General features: G+C 41.2%; 2 protein-coding genes across 12 annotated transcripts in view; one reads left to right on the top strand and one right to left on the bottom strand.

Moving 5' to 3' along the window:
* Positions 1-22,361, bottom strand: part of DCUN1D2 (defective in cullin neddylation 1 domain containing 2) — a 71,610-nt gene extending 49,249 nt beyond the window's left edge. The window contains exons 1-2 of one of the 7 annotated variants that reach the window (XM_030201506.1): positions 22,171-22,361; positions 10,427-10,643 (exon numbers count right to left, since the gene is read on the bottom strand). In XM_030201506.1, coding sequence (XP_030057366.1) covers positions 10,427-10,643; positions 22,171-22,173 — 220 coding nt within the window. In that variant the 5' untranslated portion in view covers positions 22,174-22,361. Of the gene's footprint in view, positions 1-10,426; positions 10,847-12,457; positions 12,667-21,809; positions 22,007-22,170 lie in introns of those variants that run through there. The other 6 variants (XM_030201507.1, XM_030201508.1, XM_030201511.1 and 3 more) reach the window with 6 other exon arrangements.
* A 195-nt stretch (positions 22,362-22,556) lies between these two features.
* The window catches only part of TMCO3 (transmembrane and coiled-coil domains 3), a 159,769-nt gene continuing 157,080 nt past the window's right edge, over positions 22,557-25,245 (top strand). For 2 of the 5 annotated variants that reach the window (XM_030201502.1, XM_030201501.1), the window contains exons 1-2: positions 22,557-22,693; positions 23,217-23,293. The gene's annotated coding sequence lies outside the window, so the exon portion shown is untranslated. The remainder of the gene's footprint in view (positions 22,694-23,216; positions 23,294-25,245) is intronic. The other 3 variants (XM_030201498.1, XM_030201499.1, XM_030201503.1) reach the window with 2 other exon arrangements.

The raw sequence follows: 25,245 nt of genomic DNA, 5'->3' as shown, positions 1-25,245 counted from the left end.
CCAATGGACCAATCACCAACCATATTATTTCTGTCCAGCACAAAGAGAGCTTGTGTGCGTCCAGCTACAATAACTTGTCATCAGAATGATTGTAGCAAGCTCCCCTCCACTGTTCACAGTTGTTACCGGGGACACTATTCCTGAGAAGTTCACTCTTCTGCATGCTCCCAGAAGACAAAATGGATGTCCAGTGCATGTAGACATCTGTCCTTGATAAGTCAGCAGCATACCCGTGCCAAAAGTAATTTTCCTTTGTAGAAAGCTGGTTTCTGATGGTTTTTGATGTATTCAGGCCACAGGCTGTAGAATCCATATTAGCTAGTTCACGCTTGGATAGGCCTCAGATCAGCAAAAGTGAGACAGCAGAAAAATACCCCTACAATTCCCTGAACAAGGGAATAGAGCTAAACCAGGCAAACCCAGTCCAATCATTTGCCTGGGAGTTGCCTGGGAGTTGGGGGGAGGGCAGTGGTCAAAAAGGTGCAGCAACTGGTGCTGGTGGGGAAGTTGGGGACACACACCTTCAGGGCAAGGCTCTTTAGGGCCTAGCCAAATACCTTATCAAGTGCTCTCCAGTGGGCGATGACTTGGGACATTTGACCAGGTCCAGTCCATTAATCTGGGAATCTAGGAGCCAGCCTATAGGCTTGGCCAAGCTATGCAGCATCTGCCTGACTTCTGGTAGAAAAGCCAGGGAACAGGAGCACCAACCTAAACAACTTATCTGCTGAGAGTAGAGGAATGCTGGATTTTTCTAGTCAGCACTAGCCCTCCTTGTAACAGTGATGTCACTGGAAAAGATCAGTTTCTCTGACTCCATCTCCCGGTAGGAAGGGTTAACATCCACTTGTTCACGATGGTATAGCCCAAATGCTAAGGGAACATAATTTATTGAGAATGGAGCAACTGACTGCTATAAGGATGAGGGAGAAAGCAATAAAGCACTTCTTGGCTGTGTGGGAAAAGTTTTTGAACACTCTTACCATACAACTTCTCAGCACTCTTCTCAATAGGTTAAGAAAGAAGATAATAAAAAAAGGTAGGGGAGGAGTACAATTAGTTCAAATTGAAAAAGGAAGTTAAACAAACATGCTATGAATAACTGCAAGTTAATAATCCTTTACATGATTGAAAAAAATTATTAAAGATAATTTAACACAGCAGAGATTAATTTTCTTTAAAACAGGGAGAAGTAAAACAGAACAGTTATGAAAAAAGGCTTATGGCAATAAATGAAGCACCCAAGAATTGTATGCATCCTTTTACATACATCGGCCTGCTCAATTTTTTTCACTGTTAGAACTTCTGAAAAAAAATCATAATTTTTAGATTACAGTAAATAGAACAGAATACTGATACAAGATATTTTAAGTATTTAAAATAAATGCATAAAGCTTCGACTAGGGAAAGACACAGATCTAGGACTAAATTTCTGCTAATTCCTCTGATCTTTGGACATGAATAATCTTGAGTACAAATGCATGATGGTCATCTTCTGAATTAGTGTCATCCTTTGGCTGTTTCCCCCATGCTAGCAGCCTAGGGCTACATCTGCCTTAGTTTCTGGTTACAAAACTAACACATCCTTGTGATGTTCCCTCCCCCCCCCCACCCCCCCCCCCCCCCACACACACACCCAAACACAACTCTCCTAAAATGTTTCATGATAAAATGGTATCATCTCTGCCATAGCAGAATAACTGCCTCCTTGCTGGAGTGTACAAAGCTGACAGCAAAATGCTCATACTGAAAAATAATTCTTAAATCTTATAACCTAATAAGAAAATATGTGGTATATAAAACTGTTCTGATGCCTAAAGCTCTCATAGATTCCAGTTAGAAACAGCCCAAAAGGGGATCTAAAATCTAACTAGAAGTCTGCATTTCTTTTTAACCAGCTCTGTAGTCTTTCACTTGCAACAGTAAATGCACAGTAATTAATTTTGTTAAATGTAATCTGCCAGTTTAATTATAAATCCGATACAACACACATGTTCTCATGGTCAGAGGGTAGGCTCTTACAAAAATAGGAGACCACAAATGAAAAACGTATTTTTAGAAAGCACTGTTACACACATATAAACCTGTTTCAAATGCAGTACTTGATCAGCTGCATTGTAGAATGCTTGAATGGTATTTAATTTCTTTAGAATCTACTCTTATACCTTGACATGCTTCTTCATGTTTATTAGTTGTGCCTACCTGTTCTTTATATTGCACATTGCTATACAGCTGCTTTTTTTTTTAACCTGTATTAATTATAAACACTAATTGCATGTATGTGTTTCTCTACATGTCTATATACTACAGTGCGAGTTAAACTCTGCACTGCCTCCACTGGAAATCTTACATCTGAGATGGAGAACTTTAATGCTTAAGTACTATAATGAGTCTAATTTCCAGGATATAACCCACATGCAAAAAAATGCAACTTATCTGAAGCTACCTGGACAGTAACCCTGGTTGTAGCACTTGAGGACCATGTTTGTTAATATATAAAATAAAGCAAGGATCTGGTGTTCCAAGAAATCTTCCTGCACAAAAGACAGGGGACTCTACTTACTGAAGAATCTCATTGTGCTCCACTCAAATAGGATTATGAACAGCAAAACAAGAAAGCACAATCTGTTTTTCACCTTGTGCTCAATTGTTAGGTTAGTGACTTGTTTTATTTCTGTAATACCTTTATGTGTGGTCCACATTTCCCACACAGTGGAATCAAGGTATCCAACTAGCTACTCCTGAGGGAATTCTGTACAGAAATACACACTTGCTGTGCAGAATTTGACTCAAGGATGGGACCAGGAAGCTAGAATTTGCCCATGTAACCTCAGACATGGAAAGACAAAAACTCAAAAGCAGTACCAACTGTGCCAAGCAAAGAGGAAGGTAAAATTAGTTCTTACTTGATAATTTTCTTTCCATTAGTCCCAACAGATCAATCCAGAGACTTGTAGGTTACGTCCCTCTACCAGCAGGTGAAGATAGAGAGAACTTCAGAGGTTTACTATATGTAGTCATGTGCAGTCACCTTAACTTCAGTATTGTCAATACCAAAGTAGTGGAAGACGAAAGAGGAAGTCCTCTCCTGCTCGCATAAAGCCCATGTAGGCTCAGCAACCGCTCCTGTAGGAAGGTAACAGAAGGTTTCCTTTATGTTTTGATTTGCTTTGCCTTTTTTTTTTTGTTGTTGTTGTAGTAGCCAAAAATCAAAAGAAGGAATCTGATGAAACTGAGGCAACTAGAAGAAAACACTCAACCCAGAACAACAAAGGGCAGGCCTCTAGATTGATGTGTTGAGACTAATAGAAAGAAAATTATCAGGTATGAACTAATTTTACCTTCCATAGCATCCCACAGATCAATCCAGAGACTTGTGGGATGTACCAAAGCAGTCCTCAAGTGGGGCAGGGTACTACAACCTCAGCAGACTGCAGCAATGATCCACAGGCCACGGTTACATGCGCTGCCAAGTTAAATCTGGAATGCCTAGCACTGTCACGCCAAGCCTGCAAAGCTTGGCAACGGAAGAACAGCAGATCAAATGGGCAATCTGCAAAAGCCATCCACGGCAGGACAGAGGACCAAGTGGCCGAACTACAAAGGACTGCCACGGAAGCCAGATGGGACACGGAAAAGGAAGTCAACTGCGCTCTGGAAGAAAGCGCTGCCACCCGCAATGGGAGAGACTATCTCATACAGAGGCCAACTGAAGAAATTGCCTCTCCCAGCCAACGGCCACTGCGGCTCTTGAAGACAGATCCCCTTTCTTGTGACCAGCCAGAGGACAACATGAGGGTATGTCGGGAGGCATTTCTGCTCAGCAGGTCAGGAATCTGATGATCCTACCGCAGTGTGATTCGTAAGCAGTTGCCACCTTCCTATATATCTAGGGCTCTCCAGGTTCTGAATATGTCTGCTTCTGATCCTGTCACTGCTACATCTGCTAATCTTAAAATGGTGAGCACTAGAAGACCGCTACAGTCTTTAGCAGTGCATAAGGCTATGTAGGAAGTCACTTCTGCTCAGTGGGTCATCCCAAGCACTGCCCCACTACGCAGAGACATAGCTAGGTGGGGTGCAAGGGGAGCAGCTGCTTCCCTAAAAGGATTTTGAATAAAATGGCACTTATATAGAACAGCTCTTCAGCTTCACACTGATGCCTATTCTACAAAAGGTCTGCTCCTTCTGACATCAAAACCGCTATGCCCACATCTGCCAATCTAAAATGGCGAGCCTTCTTATGGTATCTGTCAGGATTGCTGGATGGCAAGATTACTGGATTAATATGAAACCAGCTTGACATACTTAGATTAATATTAGACAAGCTTCTGATAACTCTCTCCCCCTCCCTCAGGAATCACTGAGGATGACATGGACCAAATGGTGCTGAGAGACCTGCTAGCCCTGGGTTGTCCTAATTACTCCTGATTAACATACCTTTTGTTCCATCTGGCAGCAGGGCTCTCTTAAGAACAAAGGAAGCCAGACATAGAGGCTCCATCACTAGGGACTTCACACAGGAGAACCTGTGAAAATGCTCACCTTTCCTGACTTCAGAAAGTAATCTGGAGTTTTGTAAAGGAAATAACTGGGAAGGAGAGAAGTTTTTGATCTCTCTCTCTGCTCCAGTTCGCTCTCTGTTCTTATTAGGTATAAAGCTGGGGCACTTCTCTCAGTTTGGGGGGCACTTCTCTCTCTGTCTCTCGGCAAGCAGAGCACAGGGCTCTGCTTGCATCACTTCTCTCTCTGTCTCTCCCCCTGCACCTACCCATCTCCATCCACCAGAGCTCCAGCTCTGGCCCCCCTTTCTTCCCCAAAGCTTTCTCTCCCAGAGCACATGGCTTTATTTTCTTAGGCCCTTCTCTCTCTTCCTTTCTCTCTGCACACATATATACCTCTTGCAGCACAACCCCAAGGCTTCTCTCTTCCTCTGAACAAACCCCCTATCCTTTCTTTCTCTAAACACACACCCAGAGACAGCCTTGTATCATATACCTGTACTAAGTGCTGTGAACCTATACATATATGCATATATAATATACTTTATATATCCAAACTCGTGTGGATTGTGTATTCTTTGGGAACCTACTGCCTCTACAAACTCACTGCCTCTGTGAACTGGACCCCGGGACCAAACCTAGACAACGATTGCTGACAGTACCTTCCTATGGTCCCGAGCAAAGCAAGAAGCAAAGAGTTGACCAATGGAACTCGCTGTTCACTTCCAAATAGTATAGGAGTATATGGTGAACATCCAAGAAGCAAGAAGAGAAAAAGGTGGAATGGGATGGAAGGCAGAAACCACCATATGCAGAAAAGACAGGACTGTGCGCCCGTCATCAGTTGAAATCCAGAGGATCTCAAACGGATGAAGTTGGGAGTTCCGAGAACCTGCATGGACTGGATTGCTAAAGAAAACTAGGCTGCCCAGGACGATAGCCCTGGTGTCGTAAAGATAAGGGCAAGCCTGACCCGACCAAAAAGAACTTGTAGACATGTTCTCAGGGAGACGCTGAGTCTATAAGTCACCCAGGTCTTCCACCAACTTCATGGAGTCCTCCAACAATAATTGCACTGAAAAGTGAGCTGAACTAGCCATCGTTAGAAGCTGCATTCACCACCCAGCAGCTCAACTACATCAAATGACTATGACCGGCCATGACCGCCAAAAACGTCTATTTGACGACCGAAACAAATCATAGAAGAAAACTGGCAATTAAGCCGGCCTCAACTCTACATCTGGCAAGTGAAGAGGAGGTTGACTGTCTGCCTTCTGGAAGGGATCCAAAATCTGTTGCCGCCAGCTAGGGCACACCCTAGCAGCCTACAAGCTGCAGATAGCCACCTCCGGGGAGGGAGAACTGAAATATTAGCAGAAAGCTGTGTTCAAATCACCCATTGAGACTAAATTGGCTTGAAGGGAACCATAGAGATGGGGACCAAAGCAGAGAAGGAACCCCTGAAGTGGTCTGATACGGACTTAGGCCCATGGGGGAATGTCCAAGAAAGAGAACCTTATGCCCATAACTTGAACCTATTCCCATATCCTGGACCTGGTAGGAAAAGTAAAACCTGGCTTGGGTTGGCATCTGTTGCTGAGGAGCAAAAGAAAGAAAGGACTTCCCAAGCCTATATGGAACAGCACTCCCTGATAAGCAAATATTTGTAAGGGAAACAGCTGGTTCTTGGTGACACTGATTACCAATCCTGAAGACGAGTAGGTATCTTGGATGAAGTTTGCAGAGTCTCTTGATAGGGAAAGCCACAAATCAGCCTCACAAAGGAAAGCTGCCACTACCACCATGACCTTGCAAAAATGTCCTCGGCAACATGGAAAGGCTGAATGACATGGTCATAAATTGCTAAGATCCCTCTGCAGCAAGGAACACTGGGAGTACGAAAGTAAGTTTCCTTGAGGTCCAGGGAGGCTAGAAACTCTCCCCACCAGATAGAACTACTACACACTGCAAGGTTCCCATTGTGAAAAGTTGAACCGTAAACACCCTAGACACTTATGATATCCAAACGCAGCTGGAAGGAAGCTCCCTGCTTTGAACTACAACGCAAAAGGGAACAACTTCCCATTCCCCAATTGCAACCGGGGACAGACTTAACTGTGCCTAAAGGAAGAAACGTTGGCAAGGTGGCAAGAACTGCCCGACAGTGTTTGAGTTTCTATGTAGACTCCAATAAAAATCTGTAGTAAAATCCAGGTTGTAACTGTGCGATAGAAAAACTAAGACACATCTGAACTGAGGTAATCTTGGTCCACTCCTCCTGAAACCAGTACAGGAGTCCTGCCTGAGGAGTGAACTGAGACTCCATCATTGGAAGATGCAGCAGGCATAGGTTGATCTGGAGTTGAAACAGAGCTCATTCTACCAGCAGCCAGGTGGCTTGTCATAGTGGAAGTGGAAACCCTGAAAGTGGTTTTCCTGGCCCCACAAAACCTACGACAAAACCAAGTGGATTAAAAGTCATCCTTAAACTCGTCCCCTGGCAATCTCCGAGACTTGGAAGTCCCTCAGGTCTTTACCCAAGTGCCCTAGATTTTCTCTAATCCCAAGATTACTTCCAAAAGGCAGGTTGCCAAACGTGATTTGGAAGCCACATCTGTGGTCTGATGCCTAAGCCAGCGCTAACTTCTTGCAGATAGGGTCAAGAATTGGCTGGTGCGACTGTGCACGAGAATTGCTGCGCATTGGAGCTAACAAGTGCGGCTGAGAACCAGAGAGAGATGGCGTAGCAGAATATGGCCGTTGCACCATTGCGCACTACAGATAGCAAGCTGAAGCAGCACCTCTAGAGCTCTATGCTTACTCTCAGCTGATTGCAACAACTATTAAGCTACCTCTACAATGAAGTAGCTCCTGGACCACATACCATGAAAAGATGCCAAAAACACCATAGAAGCAATCAGACGTACCGGGTACGCTGCAGATACCGGGGTAGCTGAGGCTAGTATGCAATCTTTAGTACAGTAGAGTTCTGATAACTGTTCCAGTCAATGCAAGAACTGCTTGGCCAGACAAGCAATAAGACAGAATGAAATAAAATATGCCCCCCCCCCCCCCCCCGGAAACCTAGCTGAGCCCACAGTTTCTAATAGGATGGATAAAACCAGCCTTGAACCTGTAATCTTCAGGCTGAAAGGCCAGCCACCCTCCTGAATAAAACTAGTTTGATGTAAACAGTACACAAGACACAGAGCAAATGCCACCAGGGCAGCACAGAGGGTGCAGGATTACCATGGAAACTGAGAGAAATCTGAGAGGCCTGCACTAGCCTCAAAATGTAACATTTCTCACAGAAACATGGAGTCCTGACTAACAGGGAAGAGGGAAAGAGTGAAAAACCTCGAGTAGGATCCCTAATCCTGATCCCTTTCTTCCCTCCATTAATGATGTACACACACCCTGAACCTTCTCAAGTAGGGTTCAGAAATATTCTTAGTGTAAATCACCTAGTGAAGCACAGGCATCTCTACCTGAAGACTTTCAGATACTCAGTACTTTCCAAGCTGCAGCTTAAGGCTCTCGCTGCCACAGAACAGCTGCAGGGGACTAATAGGTCTCCTACCTCGCCCCTGGAAAGTTGCGGGAGACTCAAAGGTCTGGGAGACCTGAGGACTCCCACAGGAGTCTGCAAACCGCCCCAGGCCTCCTTCCTCAGAAGCCCTTAAATACCAAATATGAAGAAACTGGGAGTGATCCACCCCAGTTCCCCAGTCACATTTCTGAAAAGCCTACAAATAAAACTGCCTGAATTGCAAGCAAATCAGGCCCCAGGGGAGCTCTGGGGCTTCAGCATTGCCATGTGGCGTGGCAAGAAAGATGGCGCCCTCAAGCGTGCACGTATACCCAAGAAAACAACTGCTCTGCGCCCACCAAAATGAGCTGGGAGGGAAGGAGCACACCGCTCCACGGAGTTGGGCTGTACAGTGGATCTCCAGCACGGGAAACTGCTGCAGCCCAGTGGCTCCCATAATGGGAGCCGCTTTTGCTCTGCCCCACCGGTGCAGATAGGATAATGACTAACCCCCTCGGGAATCACTGTCGCATGCCAACTCGGTCCTCACACCATTCAGTCGGTACTGCAAACCAGCATGAGCTTGCCGTGCTGGACAAATCAGACTGAGGAGATTTTTTTTTATTAAACAGTGCTCAAACAGCATTTTTTTTTTAAAGGCAGGAGAGGACGCCAGAGCAAAAGATACCTCAGACTCCTTTTAAAGTCAGGAGAGAACCACAAACCCCAGTCAGGCAGAGAGGCAGGGTTGATGGGGGAGGAACGGAGGGACCTGGCACCACCAGGTGTGCACTCAAGTCCCAAGACCGGGACACCTCAGACCCCAGAAGCTCGACTACATCCAGGGGACCAGGCCAGGAGCAAATTAATCCAGAGCTGCACAGATATGACCATCCACTTGCTAGATAGAAGAATACTGAAGTTAAGGTGACTGCACATGACCACATATAGTAAACCTCTGAAGTTCTCTCTATCTCCACCTGCTGGTAGAGGGACATAACCCACAAGTTATGGGCCGCTATGGAAGTGGCTGTTGACAATTATGGCATTAGCCTAATAGGGGGCATTAAGTTCCTTTCTACTACTGCTTACTCCACTGTTGACACCCTGAAGTCAGAAATACGCAAAGTCACTGGGTCTCACTAGACCAGGGCTGGGCAACTCCGATTTCAAGGGCTGCAACTAAGTCAGGTTTCAGGATTTCACCAATGAATATGCACGATATCTATTTGTATACAATGGAGGCAGTGCATGCAAATATACGTCAAGCATATTCATTGGCAAAATCCTGAAAACCTGACTGGTTGCAGCCCTCAAGGACTGAAGTTGCCCACTCCTGCACTAGGACTATGGGGTGCCATGTGATTCTGACTTTAGAGGGAAGCCAGCAAGAGTCAGCAGTAGCAAATAAGGAGCACTGCTTGATTATTCTTGCTAATGGGAGGATGTCTAGTGGTTATGAGTAAAGATGGTATTGATGTTGGGAGAATGGGGAAGGAATGGTAATGCTACCAGAGGTGCAGAGGAGAGGTTTGAAAGAAAGAGAGCAAGCTGAGAGTGCCTTGAAAGAAGGGGGAAAGAGTGAAAAGAAGAGAGAAAACGGGAGCATCTTACTAAAAAGGCAGGCAGTGCTGGGGAGGGGGGGAGGAGGAGGCGAGTCAAACATGGAGTGAGTGTAGACAAAGAAAGTTGAGGGAGTGGAACCTCAGCAGGGGGAGGTGAGGTGAAGCCTGGAGAATGGTTCAAGCTGAAGTGGGGAAGAAAGGACTGATGTGGATCAAGCCTGTGAAGACAGACACACCTTGGGAGGAACAATTCTGAACAGGGGATACAGACTGGAGTACTGAGCTTCAAGAGGACTAAAGGTGCAGGAAGGGTTGTCAGACCTAAGGTAGAAAGCTAGACTTTATAATGGGATAAGTAGACAAAAACAGAGGTATAGTCAGCTCACAAAATCCAGGAAACAAATCTGATGTCCTTCACTGTAAACATCTAGAATTACCCAACAAGACACCAAGCTTTGCCCTGTAGCTGCTTCAAGGGTACACAACAAGATGCATATGTTCTTTGGCATCACCTAATGAAGACAAATTCCTCACAGTTCCTTCATTATAAAGTTGGAAAGTTTCAGTGATCATGCAGTTAAACTGCCAGCATTCTAAAAGTTTAACTGCAAGTTTTATAATGCAATAATTCTGCTAAAAAAAAAGTTACAAGCATGCAGAACTACTGTAGCCAGAAGTTTTAAAAATATTGCAAAGAATTCCCCCAGGATAACTGTCTGCTGTCTTCAGATTAATTCCATCCAAACACATAGTGGAAACAATGAAAAGCAAAGCACTGAATTAGAATACCTATTACAAAAACATTTTACATAAAAAAAAATAATTCTTACCTTTGTACCTGTTATATAATTGGTCTAGCTTCTTTTTGTCTACTGAATTTTTCATTGATTCCTTGTAGTACAAGTCTGGGTTCTGGAAGTAGTTGTCTGTTGCCACTTCTAGTTTCCACTCATTCTGCATTAAACAGTATATAGCAGTCCTTTCACCAGCCTGTGTAAATGCCATAAACTGGCGGACCTTGTCCTTCTGAGACGACTTAAGCTTATGCTTTAGGATGCAAAAGAAGCAGGAGAGCCAATGAAGCCAATCCAGAAGTTTGTTTCAGCATTCTATTACTAATGCTTATCTCTTATGACGAATTAGTTTTCTTCTAACACAATGGTCACTTCGGCATTAAAGGCAGACAAAGTCTTGTTCTTCTCTAGTTAAAATGCCTTCACTTTTTTTCCTTGAGACTGAAATGACAGCATCTACATATACATTTATTCTTTAGCAACACATTTCAAGGAATTTATTTATCTGTTTCAACTGCAACAAAACTCCACTAGTAAAATAAACATATATAGCTATGCTTACGTAATGTAAAAAGAAAATGCATTTGTAATTCACTCTGAATGTGAATTCTATAAAAAACTTATGAGGCTGTTGGCGGCTGAAAATGAATTTGCAAATACAAGTTAATTCCTCGATTATTACATTAAACATAAGAATCAGGGCATTAAGCACCTTGAAAGCCTGCAAAGTGGATTAAAGAACTGTCCTTTTAACTTTCATGCTCTCGTGAGCAGTACAAGGCCTTCTTGTTTATCACTGAAAGCACAAAATCTCTTAGGGATATATCAGCCATTAATATATAATTCTAGCATTCATTTCAGAGCAGATCAAGAGACAATGATCAATATGGAAATTTCTCTTAATACATACAATATATATTAAAACATTAAAAAAGTTGAAGTTTCCAACCTGAAGAAAATGGTCTAGTGTCTAGGGTCAATTACTATTTTATAAATTCTTTAAAAAATGGAAGGAAGGAATATAGATGTAGATCTTATGGCAATCACTTAAAAGTTTCACTCACATTCCTTAATTCTGTTCATTTCACTTATGAAATATTAATTTTTCAATATTTTAACAGGTATCATGTTAACTGCATGTATCAGATGAAATGTAGCATGAATTGCTGAAGTGTGAACTCAGACTTTATAAATGAACATGGCCACAATAAAAAGCAACTAAAAATAGCAAGTTGGAAAAGTGCAGATTTACAATTTAACACAAGGATGTACCTCTCATTTCTCTGATTAGCTCAGAATGGTCTGTGTGAGTGAAGACTTGTACTGGAGACTGTCTCACTAGGGTAGCAGGGGTCCATGGGTAGAGTATTTGTATGGTAGGCGGTGATATATACGAGTTATGTATGTCTATGGTGTGTCTTAAAACCCACCCGACCGCATTACTTCACTCCTTCACTTTGAACACCGACTGCCTCTTTCCTCTCGTATTCAGTTCAAACTTTTAACCCTCACCTTCAAATGATGTTTTCCCCACACCCCTATTTACGTTTACCCATTCCCTACACTCCCCCTTGCACACTCCGGTCCTCTAATGTTCATCTCCTTTCCCTTCCTTCTCCTATCATTCGCCTGGATGTTACAAATGCCTCTGCTTTCAATTATAATTGGTCCTATGCTCTGGAACTCACTCCTCCTGCAGATCTGCTTTGAACCCTCTTTCTATGTTTTTAAAACTACACTCAAAACTCATCTTTTCAGACTGGCTTTTCCATTTCTTAGTTAGTTGTCTTCCTGCCTCTTTCCCGCATTTATCTTTCTCTTCTCAGCTATCCACAGTTTTATACTGTACCCCGCTCAGAAACCACTGCTTTTGGTCCCTTGCACTATATAAAATTAATATATGATGATGATATTCCTGTTGGAGTATACGTACATATGTATATGGTGTTGGTATGGGTGTATACAGGGATATGTGGAGAGGTAAAGATGTGCATTGTGGGAGTATGAGAAAGGTGCCTGTCAGGGGCACAGGCAGAAAGAAGGACTGAAGAGATTTTCATGACAAACCTGCTGGGAGAGGGGAGAGGGAGAGAAGTGAATGGGCAGATGGTTATCTTGCTTTTGTGGGGTGCCAGAGGTTATGTTGGGACTCTTGCCCCTTCTCACAAATCTGTTAAAATAAATACAAGAATAAGTTAGCCCTTTACACAACTTTGAGACCTCTAAGGTCCTCTCAAGCAGCATCATTATTTGTACCCTCGTCAAAAAAAATTGTACAACATGATACCTGCCAGCGAACCTTCTCAGGAGTAGCCCCACATTCTGGGATTTACTCACAGAGGGGCTACATCTAACTCCAGACTACCTTTACTTGAGGAAGAAGGTGAAATCACCTTACATATTAAAGACTGCTTCACCAAGCCTTTAATACATAAGGTGATTGACTATACACTCATTCTGCACATGGACTAGCTTGCTACGCACACTAACTTTTTATCGCAACTGAATCTGTATTACCCATCTTGTCCCCACCTATATATTTGCACTTGGCCCCTTGGTTACATGGTAAGCTGTTTTGTAGAAAAGAATTAGCATCATATCTATGTTATTTGAATGTTCTAATGCATGCTTATGTGTTTCATTGGTGATAAATCACCTGGACCAGATAGTATACAACCAAGGGTACTGAAAGAACTCAAACATGAAACTGCTGATCTGTTGTTAGTGATCTGTTAAAATCATCCGTAGTGCCTGAAGATTGGAGGGTGGCCAATATAATGCTAATTTTTAAAAAGGGCTCCACGGGTGATCTGGGAAACTGCGGATTGGTAAGCCTGATTTTTGTGCTGGGCAAAACAGTAGACACTATAAGAATAAAATTACGGAACACATAGACAAACGTGGTTTAATGGGAGAGTCAGCATAGGTTCAGCCTAGGGAAGTCTTGCCTCAAAATTTTGCTTCATTTCTTTGAAGTCTTAAATAAACATGTGGATAAAGGTGAGCCGGTTCAAAAAGTACAAAGGCCAGGGGACACTCAATGAAATTACATGGAAATAACATTTAAAACAAACAGGAGGAAAATTTTTTTCAGTCAAAGAACAGTTAAGCTTTGGAACTCGCTGCTGGAGGATGTGGTAACAGTGGTTAGCATATCTGGGTTTAAAAAAGGTTTGGACAAGTTCCTGAAGGAAAAGTCTACAGTAGAGAGTAGCACAGGAACAGAAATCCAACCCGCCCCCGCCCGCTGGAATCTAACCCACCCCCATCCATCCCCGTAGGGAATCTAACCCGAACCCGTCCGTCCCCATGGGGAATCTAATCCATTCCCGCCCATCCCCGCAAGAATTTAACCTGTCCCTACCCAGTCTCGCAAGAATTTAATGGTACATTAAAAAAAATTCCTGTCAGCTCTCTCAGTCTCTCTCTGGGTTCGATCCACACACATGCAGCCATTTAAGCTTAGGTTTTTTTTATAACTTCCATTTTCTAATTAGAGATCCTCTGTGTTCATCCCATGCCTTTTTGAATTTCATCACCATTTGTATCTCTACCACCTCCTTAATGGAGACTTTCCACATCTGTGCTGTTACAGCGAGGAGGAGGAGACAGAACTTGGTACTCGGTAGGTGAGAGGCTGGCACAAGTGCAGCATATACTTCCATGGGAACCCCGCAGGAACTGCTTCTGTCCCCATGGGAACCCCGCAGGAACTGCTTCTGTCCCCACGGGAACCCCTCAGGAATTTGTTTCCATCCCCACAGGATCCCTGCAGGAATTGCTTCCGTCCCAACGGGATTCCCGCAAACCCTGTTGCCAAGCAAGTCTGTAGTCTGCTAATGAGACAGACATGGGGAAGCCGCTATTTGCCCTGGAATTGTTAGCATGGAATGTTGCTGCTATTTGGGTTTCTGCCAGGTACTTGTGACCTGGATTGGTCTGACCTACAATGTCTTATTTTCTTAGTGTTTCTAGATTTTCAGCAAGCTTTTGACAAAATTCCTCATGAGAAACTCCTGAAAAAATTAAAAAGACATGGGATAGGAGGCAATGCTTTTTTGTGGATTTGGAATTGTTTTTTGGACAGAAAACATTTTTCTCAGTCGAGGAGAGTGATTAATGGAGTGCCACAGAACAGAGATCTGTCCTGGGACTGGTACTATTTAACATATTCATAAGTGATCTGGAAACCAGAACAAGTGAGGCGATTAAATCTGCAGATGACACAAAACTATTCAAAGCGGCCAAAACACATGCGGACTGTGAAAAATTGCAGAAAGACTGATAGAACTGAAAAATGAACTTGCAGAGCTATCGTTAGTAATACGCAATTTATCTTTAAAATTAAACATGTACCGGAAGATTGGAGAGTGGCCAGTGTAACGCCAATTTTTAAAAAGGGTTCCAGAGGTGATCCATGAAATTGTAGACCAGTGATCCTGATGGTGGACAAAATTACAGCGCATATACACAAGCACTGATTAATGAGACACAGCCAACATGGATTTAGTCAAGGGAAATCTTGTCTCACCAATCTACTACATTTCTTTGAAGGGATGAATAAAGGTGAGGAGGTCAATATGGTGTATCTGGATTTTCAGAAGGCATTTCATAAGTACCTCATGAAAGACTCCTGAGGAAATCAGAAAGTCATGGGATAGAAGTAATGCCCTATGCCTTGCCCCATCCTTGGCCACCTTTAAATCTAGACTGAAAGCCCACCTCTTTAACATTGCTTTTGACTCGTAACCACTTGTAACCACTCGCCTCCACCTACCCTCCTCTCCTCCTTCCTGTACACATTAATTGATTTGATTTACTTACTTTATTTTTTGTCTATTAGATTGTAAGCTCTTTGAGCAGGGACTGTCTCTCTTCTATGTTTGTGCGCTGCATACGCCTTGTAGCGCTATAGAAATTATAAATAGTAGTAGTAGTAAAAACTGGTTAAAAAATAGAAAACAGAGAGTAGGGTTAAATGGTCACTATTCTCAATGGAGAAGAGATAGTGGGATTCCCCAGGTGTTTGTGCTGGGGCTGCTGCTTTTTAATATATTTATAAATGTTCTAGAGATGGGAATAACTAGTGAGGTAATTAAATTTGCTGATGACACAAAGTTATTCAAAGCTGTTAAATCGCAAAAGGATTGTGAAAAAATGCAAGAGGACTTTATGAGATTGGGAGGCTGGGTATCCCATTGGCCGATGATATTTAATGTGAGCAAGTTCAAAGTGATATATGTGGGGAAACAACCAAACTATTGCTATTTGATGCAATGTTCCACATTAGGAATCACTGCCCAGGAAAAGGATCTAGGTATCACCATTGATGATATGTTGAAACCCTCTGCTCAGAGTGCAGCAGCAGCTAAGAAAGCAAATATAATGTAAGGAATTAGGAAAGTAATGGAAAACAAAAATGAGAACGTTATAATGCCTTTATATCACTCTATGGTGAGACCACACCTCGAATACTGGGTGCAATTCTGGTCACAGCATCTCAAAAAAAGATATAGTGGAATTAGAAAAGGTACAGAGAAGGGCGACGAAAATGATAAAGGGGATGAGATGACTTTTCTATGAGGAAATGCTAAAGCAGCTAGGGCTCTTCAGCTTGGAAAAGAGACAGCTGAGGGGAGATATGATTGAAATCTACAAAATACTCAATGGAGTAGAACAGGTAGATGTGAATTGCTTGCTTACTCTTTCCAAAAAATACTAGGACTAGGGGGCACAAAATTAAGCTACTATGTAGTAAATGTAAAACACAGATGTGGTAACAGTGGTTAGTGTATCTGAGTATAAAAAAGGTTTGACAACTTCCTGGAGGAAAAGTTCATAGTATGCTATTGAGACAGACAAGCAGGAAGCCACTGCTTGCTCAAGGATCAGTAGCATGGAATGTTGCTATTATATGAGTTTCTGCCAGATACTTGTGACCTGGATTGGCCACTGTTGGAAGCAGGATACTGAGCTAGATAGACCATTGATCTGACCAGTATGGCTATTCTGATGTTCATAGATATACTACAATGTCAACATAATATGTTATCTCAATGTTCTTCCACGCTTTCTATTATGGTATTGTTTGTATTGTACTGACATTTATCATATTTCTGGTACATGGTTGTTCTGCAGTGCTAATAAATGTGTATATTTCTGACACTGTTTCATGGCAGTCCTACAAGGTTTCAATTTGCTGTTTTTGCTAATTAACCTTATTTATTATATTGCTGCCTTTTTTTTTTTTAAGAAAATTACCATTGCAAAAATTTTCATAAAAGGTTAGGAGATACCCATAACTGAAAAACTTAAGAAACACCAATATAAAGGTTCTTATAAGATGATTATAAACCTAGGACTTAGCCTTTTTCCCCCAGACATATTCATTTGTTGCTAAAGACAGCTCTTAAGCATACCTTCTTTTGGGGATTAATACTGTTGGCTTGAGTATTTCTTTAATCCTTTCAGAGTTTAAACATTAGCCTTTCTAGCTTTTTAATCAGTTGCAAATACACTTTAGAGAGAAGCACAATTTTGTCTATTATGACATTTTTTCTTTGGAAGTTAAGTGGATATTGACCTTTTTCTGAAGAATTAGTTTGGTGGGCATGAAGATTATTTTTCCTGCTGTGTCTTAAACATTTTTTTTTTTAACTACTTTGGAACTAAATATATTATGTCCCCTTCAAAACACACAAAATATTGTAATTTGCAGTAAGTTTCTGAGTTTGTTAATATGTCTTAGTCCTATATTTTTGCTTAGTATATTAATAAAATATTTTCAGAACTTTAAAACATATCTAAAGAATTGAAGGCCTCTTTTACGAAACAGCACTAGTGATTCCCGGCACGGCAAATGCAAACACAGCCCATTCTATTTGAATCACTAGCATGGTTTAGTGAAAGAGGCCCTGAGCGAGTTTAAATTTGATTTCTGATGATTTTTCAAGTATGTGTCTTGGTTTTTAATGTGATGTACACCTTTTTATTATGGCTAACAAATAGATGGGTGCACGCTAGGCCAAAAGAAGACCCAAGAATAAGATCAAAATAGCAAATAATGTGAACAATCCATGATACATAATTTCATTCTTTGATACAGAAATGTGCATGTGATTTTGATGAGCTAGTGCCTAGAAGATAGCTTCCAAAAATACTTAAGGTGAATTACTATTACAGTAGCTTTAAAAATACTTGATGAAATCTCAGGTAGGTCTGAGCAGGCTGTAGTGTCAATCAGACTAGCCTGTTTTCCTTCTAAGACCATCTCTGGAGATACTAAAGCAGACAACTCTTAGGAGTCCTTTTACTAAGGTACACTAAAAACTGTGCAGCCTATTGTATCTATGAGCTGCAAGCACTTAATGCACACTAACCTGTTTGCGCACCTTAGTAAAAGGACCCCTTAGTGTTAAGGACAAGAAAAGCAAACAAAATGTGGGAGCCCAAGGTTAAGTGTTTTACCAACTGCGACAAAAATTTCAATTAATCTGGATAAACAATTCAAAAGCTATTCGGCAGAGAGATCCACAAAATACAGTGTTTCTTACAAGGCCAGTTTCCCTGTAGGGAATTAGGCTGAAAAGAGCTGAGATTAATGCATCATTTTATTTATTTATTTTGAAGACACTACTATTGTTGCTTTCAAATATTCCTGTGTGCCTCTCAAGAGCAGCAGCAGTGTATCAGATTGCCTATCAATTTTAACAATGGTACAGCAAGAATTAATCATCTAGTATAAGATGTTCGACTGCTCTTAATATTGCCACAGATAGCAAAACAACCCCAGAAAATACAGGAATATTTATAAATCTTAATAAAAACTGGAAATGGGAAAGTGTGATAAAGGCAGAAAATTGCAGTTGTAGACCTGTTCACATTTCTTTTTTCTTTTGCTTGGAAGATTCATGCTATGGGCATAAGATCAGATTCCATGCCATTCTCACTGAAGCTGAACGAAGAGATCTAGCTGAGCTTACACAATACTGGCTTAAATAAATTCCTGCAGAGTATTCTTGGCCACTCAAAAAATAACCATGAACCAGAAAACACTCAACAGTAAACAACTACAATAGGTTTTGGCGCCTAAAATAACAACAGTATAGAGTAAATCTAAAGGAGTCATCTGTGTAGTCATCTACTCTTGTGGACTGACAAAACTACCTTTACTTCAGGAAGCATGCTAAAGCTTGGCTCTTCTCCCAAGCCTTTAATATTATAGAGTTAGTGACTATACACCACTTTGCACCTGAACTAGCTTGTTACACACACCATAACTTAGACCAGTTTCTTATATCTTGTTTAACTGTACAAAAAATTTGCCTTGAGTTTAGCCACTCATCCATTTATCCCAACTGACTGTGTACCAAGCATCTTGTCCTCATCTATATGTATGCACTTGGCCCCTCAGTTACATGGTAAGATGTATTGTAGAAAAGAATTAGCGTGTTGTTTGAATGTTCTAATGTGTGCTTATTAGGTGTTTTAATTAACATTATGCTGACATTGTGTTATATATCTCTGTAATTTGAAATTCAGTGCTGTTAAATATGCATGTTTTTTATTCTATTTCATGGTAGTCCTATTATAAGTTTAGATTTCCTATTTTCAAGTTTACTTTATTTATTGTATTTATGTTTACATTTGGTCATGTTTATTCTAGTTATGCTGTTAACATTGTAAGTTAAACTGTACCTGCTGTACACCATCTTTGGTGAATCCTTTCATAAAGGTGGTTCATAAATCCCATAAAATAAAATAAATAAATATGTAGTGTGCATAATAATGTGAATTTTAGAGAAATGGTTTCTCTTAGTTACCTGAGCTGCGGTAGATTACACCCTCAGCTCAGCGGGCATATGAATTGCAATGAAAAAGCCTGTAAAGCTTTTTCTTGGGACACAGTTTGGGTAATTTCTTAGTAGCCCTGCTTATAAATAAATTTTTACAATACTAAGAGTTGGGCAATAGTACTGACCAGCAGACTACTGAAACATTACACAAGGCTTGATGAGCTAAGTTTTTTTTTTTTTTTTTTTAATGCAGTCTGACATTTCTAGAAATTGTAAAGGAAATTGGAAGCATCATCTACTTGTTCAACTGTTTTGTGTACTACAGAAAGCAAACCAAACATTCAAAACTGAAAACCTTATAGACAAATTTTCCCCAATAATAAAATGAGAGAAAACTAATACATCTTATAAGCTTATAATACATCTGCTTAAGCTGGGCACCAATACCTAATGCCTATTTTTTTTTTTAACCAGGTCTAAGCTTTTTCTGAATACATTTTGAGTGCTTTTTAACTATTTTCCCAAAGATAAATAACTTTAGGGGCCCTTTTACCAAAGTTTAAACCACGCTATAAATTGGGCTCTTTATCATTTAGGACTAGATTCTATATATTATGCTTTAAAAAATCAGCACCAAAACGAAATATGTCTAGGCGTATTCTATAAAGTACACTAAATTTAGGTGTACCTTACAGAATAAGCCTAAACTTCCATGCAGTTTATAAAATATGCAGTGCCCCTCTGCGCGACTGGTGTAAATGCCGAGGCCTAAATTACATGCAGACCGGGTGTATTCTATAACAAAGTGCATAGATTTTTGAAATGCTCAAGACCCACCTATTCCACGTCCCCTTTTCAACTATGTGACTTAGAATTTACATGCATCACATTATAGAATACGCTTAAGACAGTTCTGCACATAAACTCTAATGCCAATTAGTGTTGACAATTGCTTGTTAAGTGGCAACTAAGGACACTGATTGACTTAACTAAGTTGCATACGCAAATCCAGAATATAAGTCACGCTATATAGAATCTGGGGGTTAGTGTGCATTAATTCTGTTCTAAGCAACAGCCCCATCAATTTGTAAATCAGATTATATTATGTGGCCAATTCAACTTCTTAGTTTGCTGCTGTAGAATTTCAGTTGTCAAAGTAAATTGAGAATTAAAACAGGATTGCCAAAGGCAAGTCCTGGGGTGGGCAACCTGTGTCCTGCCCTTGAATTTTAAGTATCCTCGGAGACCATGGAAAGCACAAACAGAAGACATCACTAACTAGAGTTTTGTGATTTTAAATATTGTATGTCTCAAATGTATTCAGAAAGCCACTTTGCAGTTTTACTTATTTATCACTGAAGGTCTATGGAGCTCTGTGCATTTCCAGTTCCGACTTTATGTAATGCTGCAGCCCACTAGGGGTAGTACTGACATTCAGGCGGCCTTCTGAGTATATAGGCTGCCCTCCCTTGGGCTAGTGCTAGTCTGTTGATTCTATAACCTGCACCAGACAGCAGAAGTCATGTTCAATAAGATGCCACAGATTTACGTGTATATACCTTGTCTCCTAGCCCCTATCTTGCTATCTCTTGTGCACACTATGATATTGTGATCATTAAAAAGTTCAGATTCGTGTGGAGCAAATGCATTAACACACCAAGTGAAGGTTAAGCTGTTCCTGCATTTCTTAAAATAAAGTAAAAGTACAAAAGATCAGAAAACAAAATATTAATGTACCTCATCTAGAAAATAATCCTAAATCCTTTTAGTTTAAATACTTTGCAAAAATTAAAAGACAGAAATTTTGTGATGGGTAACTGACAGAATGAATTTTAGGAGATACAATTTATTTTTAAAATGACAACATTTTTACTGTTGTGCTTACACATTTTTGTTCTACAGCTGAAAAGAAAACACTTCCAAATTACATTACCATGACGTAGCAAAAAAAAAAAAAAAAAGAAATGTGCTTTTCCCATGTGGATATTGCTCTTTAATCTTCTGTTTAAAATAAAAGGTCCATGATGGAAGAGGCAAAGAAACCCTTGCAGATGAGAAGCTTATTACCCTCACGCTGTCCTCTAGCAATACGATGCCCTACGTGGGTATATAGATTATAGAAACTTCCTGAACATTAACATATCATAGTTTCATACAATCTATTGGCCTCTAGTTAAAGACGTATTTCGAATTAAGGCCTACGTTGGAGTCTTTGCCAAAGAAAAAAAATGATCAACCAGCTCCCCCCACATTCTGCAGTAGTCTAGTCTGAAAGCATTTTCTCCAGCCCATACACTAAATTGGTGGCTCCGGCTACGACTTTCCAGATGACTTCAAAAGTCAGTAGCGAGACGCTTCCACTTCAATAAGGATTTGTATTTAATGGGGGGGGGGAGCGTTAGAATACCTCCACCTCCTCTTTACTGCTCTTACAAATGTGCATGGGTCAATCACCGGGAGCTAAGCGCACTTGCAACTAAAAGGACATACAACATATCTGATAAACTGAGAGATTCGAGTGCAAGTGGGAACCCAATTTGTGAAAATGACTAACAACTCATCTAATAACCTGATCCAGAATAACACACATAATGATAATAAACCAAACCAGGTTGTATACCCACCCAAACCTTAACAGCAAGAGGTCCTCCCTCTCTCCTCGCTAAATAAGCGGAAGGTCCGCACTACCCTCCTCCCCCGTGCAGAGGGCAAACCCGACGCCGACACCTCCAGCCCCAAAAAAGGGAAAGATACGTGCTGCCAGTCCGTAAGAGCTTTCAAATCCCATGGCCGTCCTCTAGGCGGGTAGCAATCAGCTTCCTTCTGCCCACTGAGGAGAACTGTCTCCCCTGACCGTCCTCCCACACGTCACCTAGCTGGAGATAGGAGGAGGAAAAGCCAGCGTCCACCACCTGTACTCCCGGCACCAACTTCCACCGCCTTCCTAGTCACTAGTGGAAAAGTGAGAATTGTTTTTTCACCTACCATTTTTTCGTCAGCGGTTTTGACCAACTTCACTGCCCAACGGCGCCTCTGCGCAGGCGCGAAACAGCCTCCAAGAAAAAAAAAAAACTGTAATCCGCCGCCGTTACTACTACTGCTGCCCCAAAACCCCACGACGTCTCAGTTTCCAGGCTTTACTCAGCTCTGGCCCTCCAGCTCTACTCTCCGCCCGCGGCGACCAGGATTCTGGGATATGGAGTGCTTCGATTCAGTAAGGCAGTAAACCAGCTGTCATTTGGAAAATGGCAGAAGACTACCTGTCCCAGAGAGCCGTGCGTGTAGGCATCGCGCCGCAGTTTCTTGGAAGGGCGCGGGACAGACATATACGTAGAACGACGTTGCCCTAGTTATCCCTGCGACGCGTCTTCATCACCAATACGGAAGTGAGCTAGGCATAGGCTGAATAGCTCCTTGTATGCTTTGCAGTTGATTGTTGTAGTTGTTAGGAAGACTGAGCTGGTGAGCTGCTTCAGTTTGTTCCCTGATGACGGAAAACTGTTCTTTTGTAAGTTCTGTTGCTAGTATTATTGCTCCCTCTGGGTTATTCTGTGGAGGGAGTTTTAGAATTTACACAGTGGGGCTGGGCTTTAAACTGGGAGGGGGGGGGGTAGGTGTTTAAACCCTCTTTGTGGGGGTTCAGCCGCTTCACTTCCAAAGGTTGCGCTTGGGACAGCAGCGAGAGGTACCGGTTCGGTGGTCCTCGACGGCAAAACCGAATAGTTGGTGAAAGCTAGATCTTACTGGGAAGCAGGAATGGCCATTGAGCTTGTCTCCAGCAATGGTTGGGTAGAGTGTTGCCGTGATAAGGTGCCCACTGGTATGCACGCATGTGGAAGTTTTTCCTCATGTTGGGTTGGTTGAAAGGAAGGGAAAGGAAACCAGGGGAGTGGAGGAAGGATTTGTCCCTGTGGTTGTCCGTTTCAGCTGGAAATTCTTGTACTGTCCTGGTTTGTATTTTTACTGACAGAAGAAAACAGTGATTTCTCTAGATCAGTGATTCTCAACCTTTTTTTTTTTTTCTAGTTTAGCACAGCAGGCAGACTGTTTATGTGGTGACAAACTGAACCACCATCAGTAGCTGAACAAAAGAGTCCAAATAATCATAGTTAAGTGATGCAAAGCAAATGTAATTTTTTTTAAATAAAAGGAAAAGTAAATTCTGGGAATGCTCTTTTGCATTTCAGGGCCTGAGAATTTTGAATAGTTTGCCACTGTTTATCTGTAATACCTGATTATAGTCTTTTTTTTTTTTTTTTGTAAAATACTAAAAGCTTATCTGTTCTATTTCTTTAGTGAATGGATTATTTAAATTTAATTGTGTATCATAGCTGAATGAGATATTCTTGTAAACTACTTTGAAATTTTGTTAAAAGCGGTATATAACATGTGGAATAGAATAGCTATTGAATTAATTTTTTCTCACATAAATTTGTGACTGATGTGCAACCTCTTCCCTTCAAAGTGGTCTACATTCCCTCAGAAATGGAAATTGGCCAATATTTGACTGAAAATTAAAGACCAGAAAAACAGTGTGCCAATTCATATCAGGTGGACTTTGAACTGCCCCATAATACTGAAATAGCTGTCCTTGGTCTGACCACATACATCTGTGCAAGACTTGACCAACATAAAATTGTACCCCTCATTTCCCTTGGTCTAAGTGCAACATTCAGCCTCATAAACCATTCACTTCTGCTGGCCAAGCTTCTAGAAATTGGCATAATGACACTGCACATGGTTCCATGCATACCTGATCAGCAGCGCTAATTCACTACTGTACAATAACACACTGTAAGCACCCTACGCGCATGCAGAGTCCCTCAAGGCTCCATGTTGGCCTCCTTCTTAATTAACATCTTATTAGCATCATTAGCAGCTCTGATTCAGTTATTAGATTTGTATCTGTATATCATCTGTGTAGACAAATAATGACAACAGTTGATTCTGCACAACTACAGGAGAAATCTGCATTAAATGACACTCACTATAATCACTGACTGGATACAATCCCATAAACTTGAGCCTGCCATGAGTGGGAAAGCGCGGGGTACAAATGTAACAAAAAAAAAAACAAAACTAAAGATGAACCTGCAAAAAACCAAGGCATTAATTTTCTTGATGGTAGGTAAACTAAAGTCTCTCTCTCTCATTAAAAAAATCCTTCTTCAAACTTAAGATGCTTCATTCAGTTCACTCTCTCCAAGACTAAAAATCCTTATGTATTCTTACACACTCACTAATTTTAAACCAATTGGACTGCTGCAATGCTCTCTTCCATGGCCTAAAGATTTCAGTTATTAAACATCTTCAACTTTTACAGAACATAATGAACAAACAGGAACCCATTAATTTGATTGTCGCTCCTCTGTTGAGGCAGGAACTTTAGTGGCCAGTGCATCTAGGGTTCCTTTCAAAATTCTGACCTTGATTCATCAAACCTGGAGCTCAGGTCAACCCCTATACCTTTCTTATCTCTTGATCCCATACCAACCGGCCAGATCCCTACGCTCCCAGAATCAGTGCCTCTTCTGCCAAATACAATATAATTTCGCACAAGTCGCTTTAGCACTACAGATACCTCATTATGGAATAATTTGCCATCTGTCTTATTTATGTGGGTATGATATTTATACCCCACATTTCTCATTCAATTTCAAGTTCTTGAACCTTCATTCCCAAAATTTAAGACAGACCTAAACAGTTACCTTTTTGAGAGAAAACCTTCCAGCATTGGGCAGTGAGATGGACTATGGATACTGGAGTATTGGAGAGCATAATACTATCTTTCTTCTCAAATCAAAAGGAAGTTACATTTTTTTAAAGGATATATATGTCTCTTTGATAGTTCAAACTCTTCTATTGAATTTTATTTGTATTTGCTTGTGAACCACTTAGCTGGAATCCCAAAAGGTGGTATTTTAAAATAAAACAAACTTGAACTTGTTAAGATGGGTTATTTTACCACAAGTTGTGCTGTTTTAGCATAGGTCCCATTTTATGCAATGAAACCTGGGTTAACAGTAAAATAACCCTGTTTAATGGTAGGCCACATTGATT

The sequence above is a fragment of the Microcaecilia unicolor genome, chromosome 4 (genome assembly GCF_901765095.1).
Source record: "Microcaecilia unicolor chromosome 4, aMicUni1.1, whole genome shotgun sequence".
NCBI lineage: Eukaryota > Metazoa > Chordata > Amphibia > Gymnophiona > Siphonopidae > Microcaecilia > Microcaecilia unicolor.
Note: the sequence above shows the minus strand (reverse complement) of the source record. Positions and strands in the feature narration are given on the sequence as shown.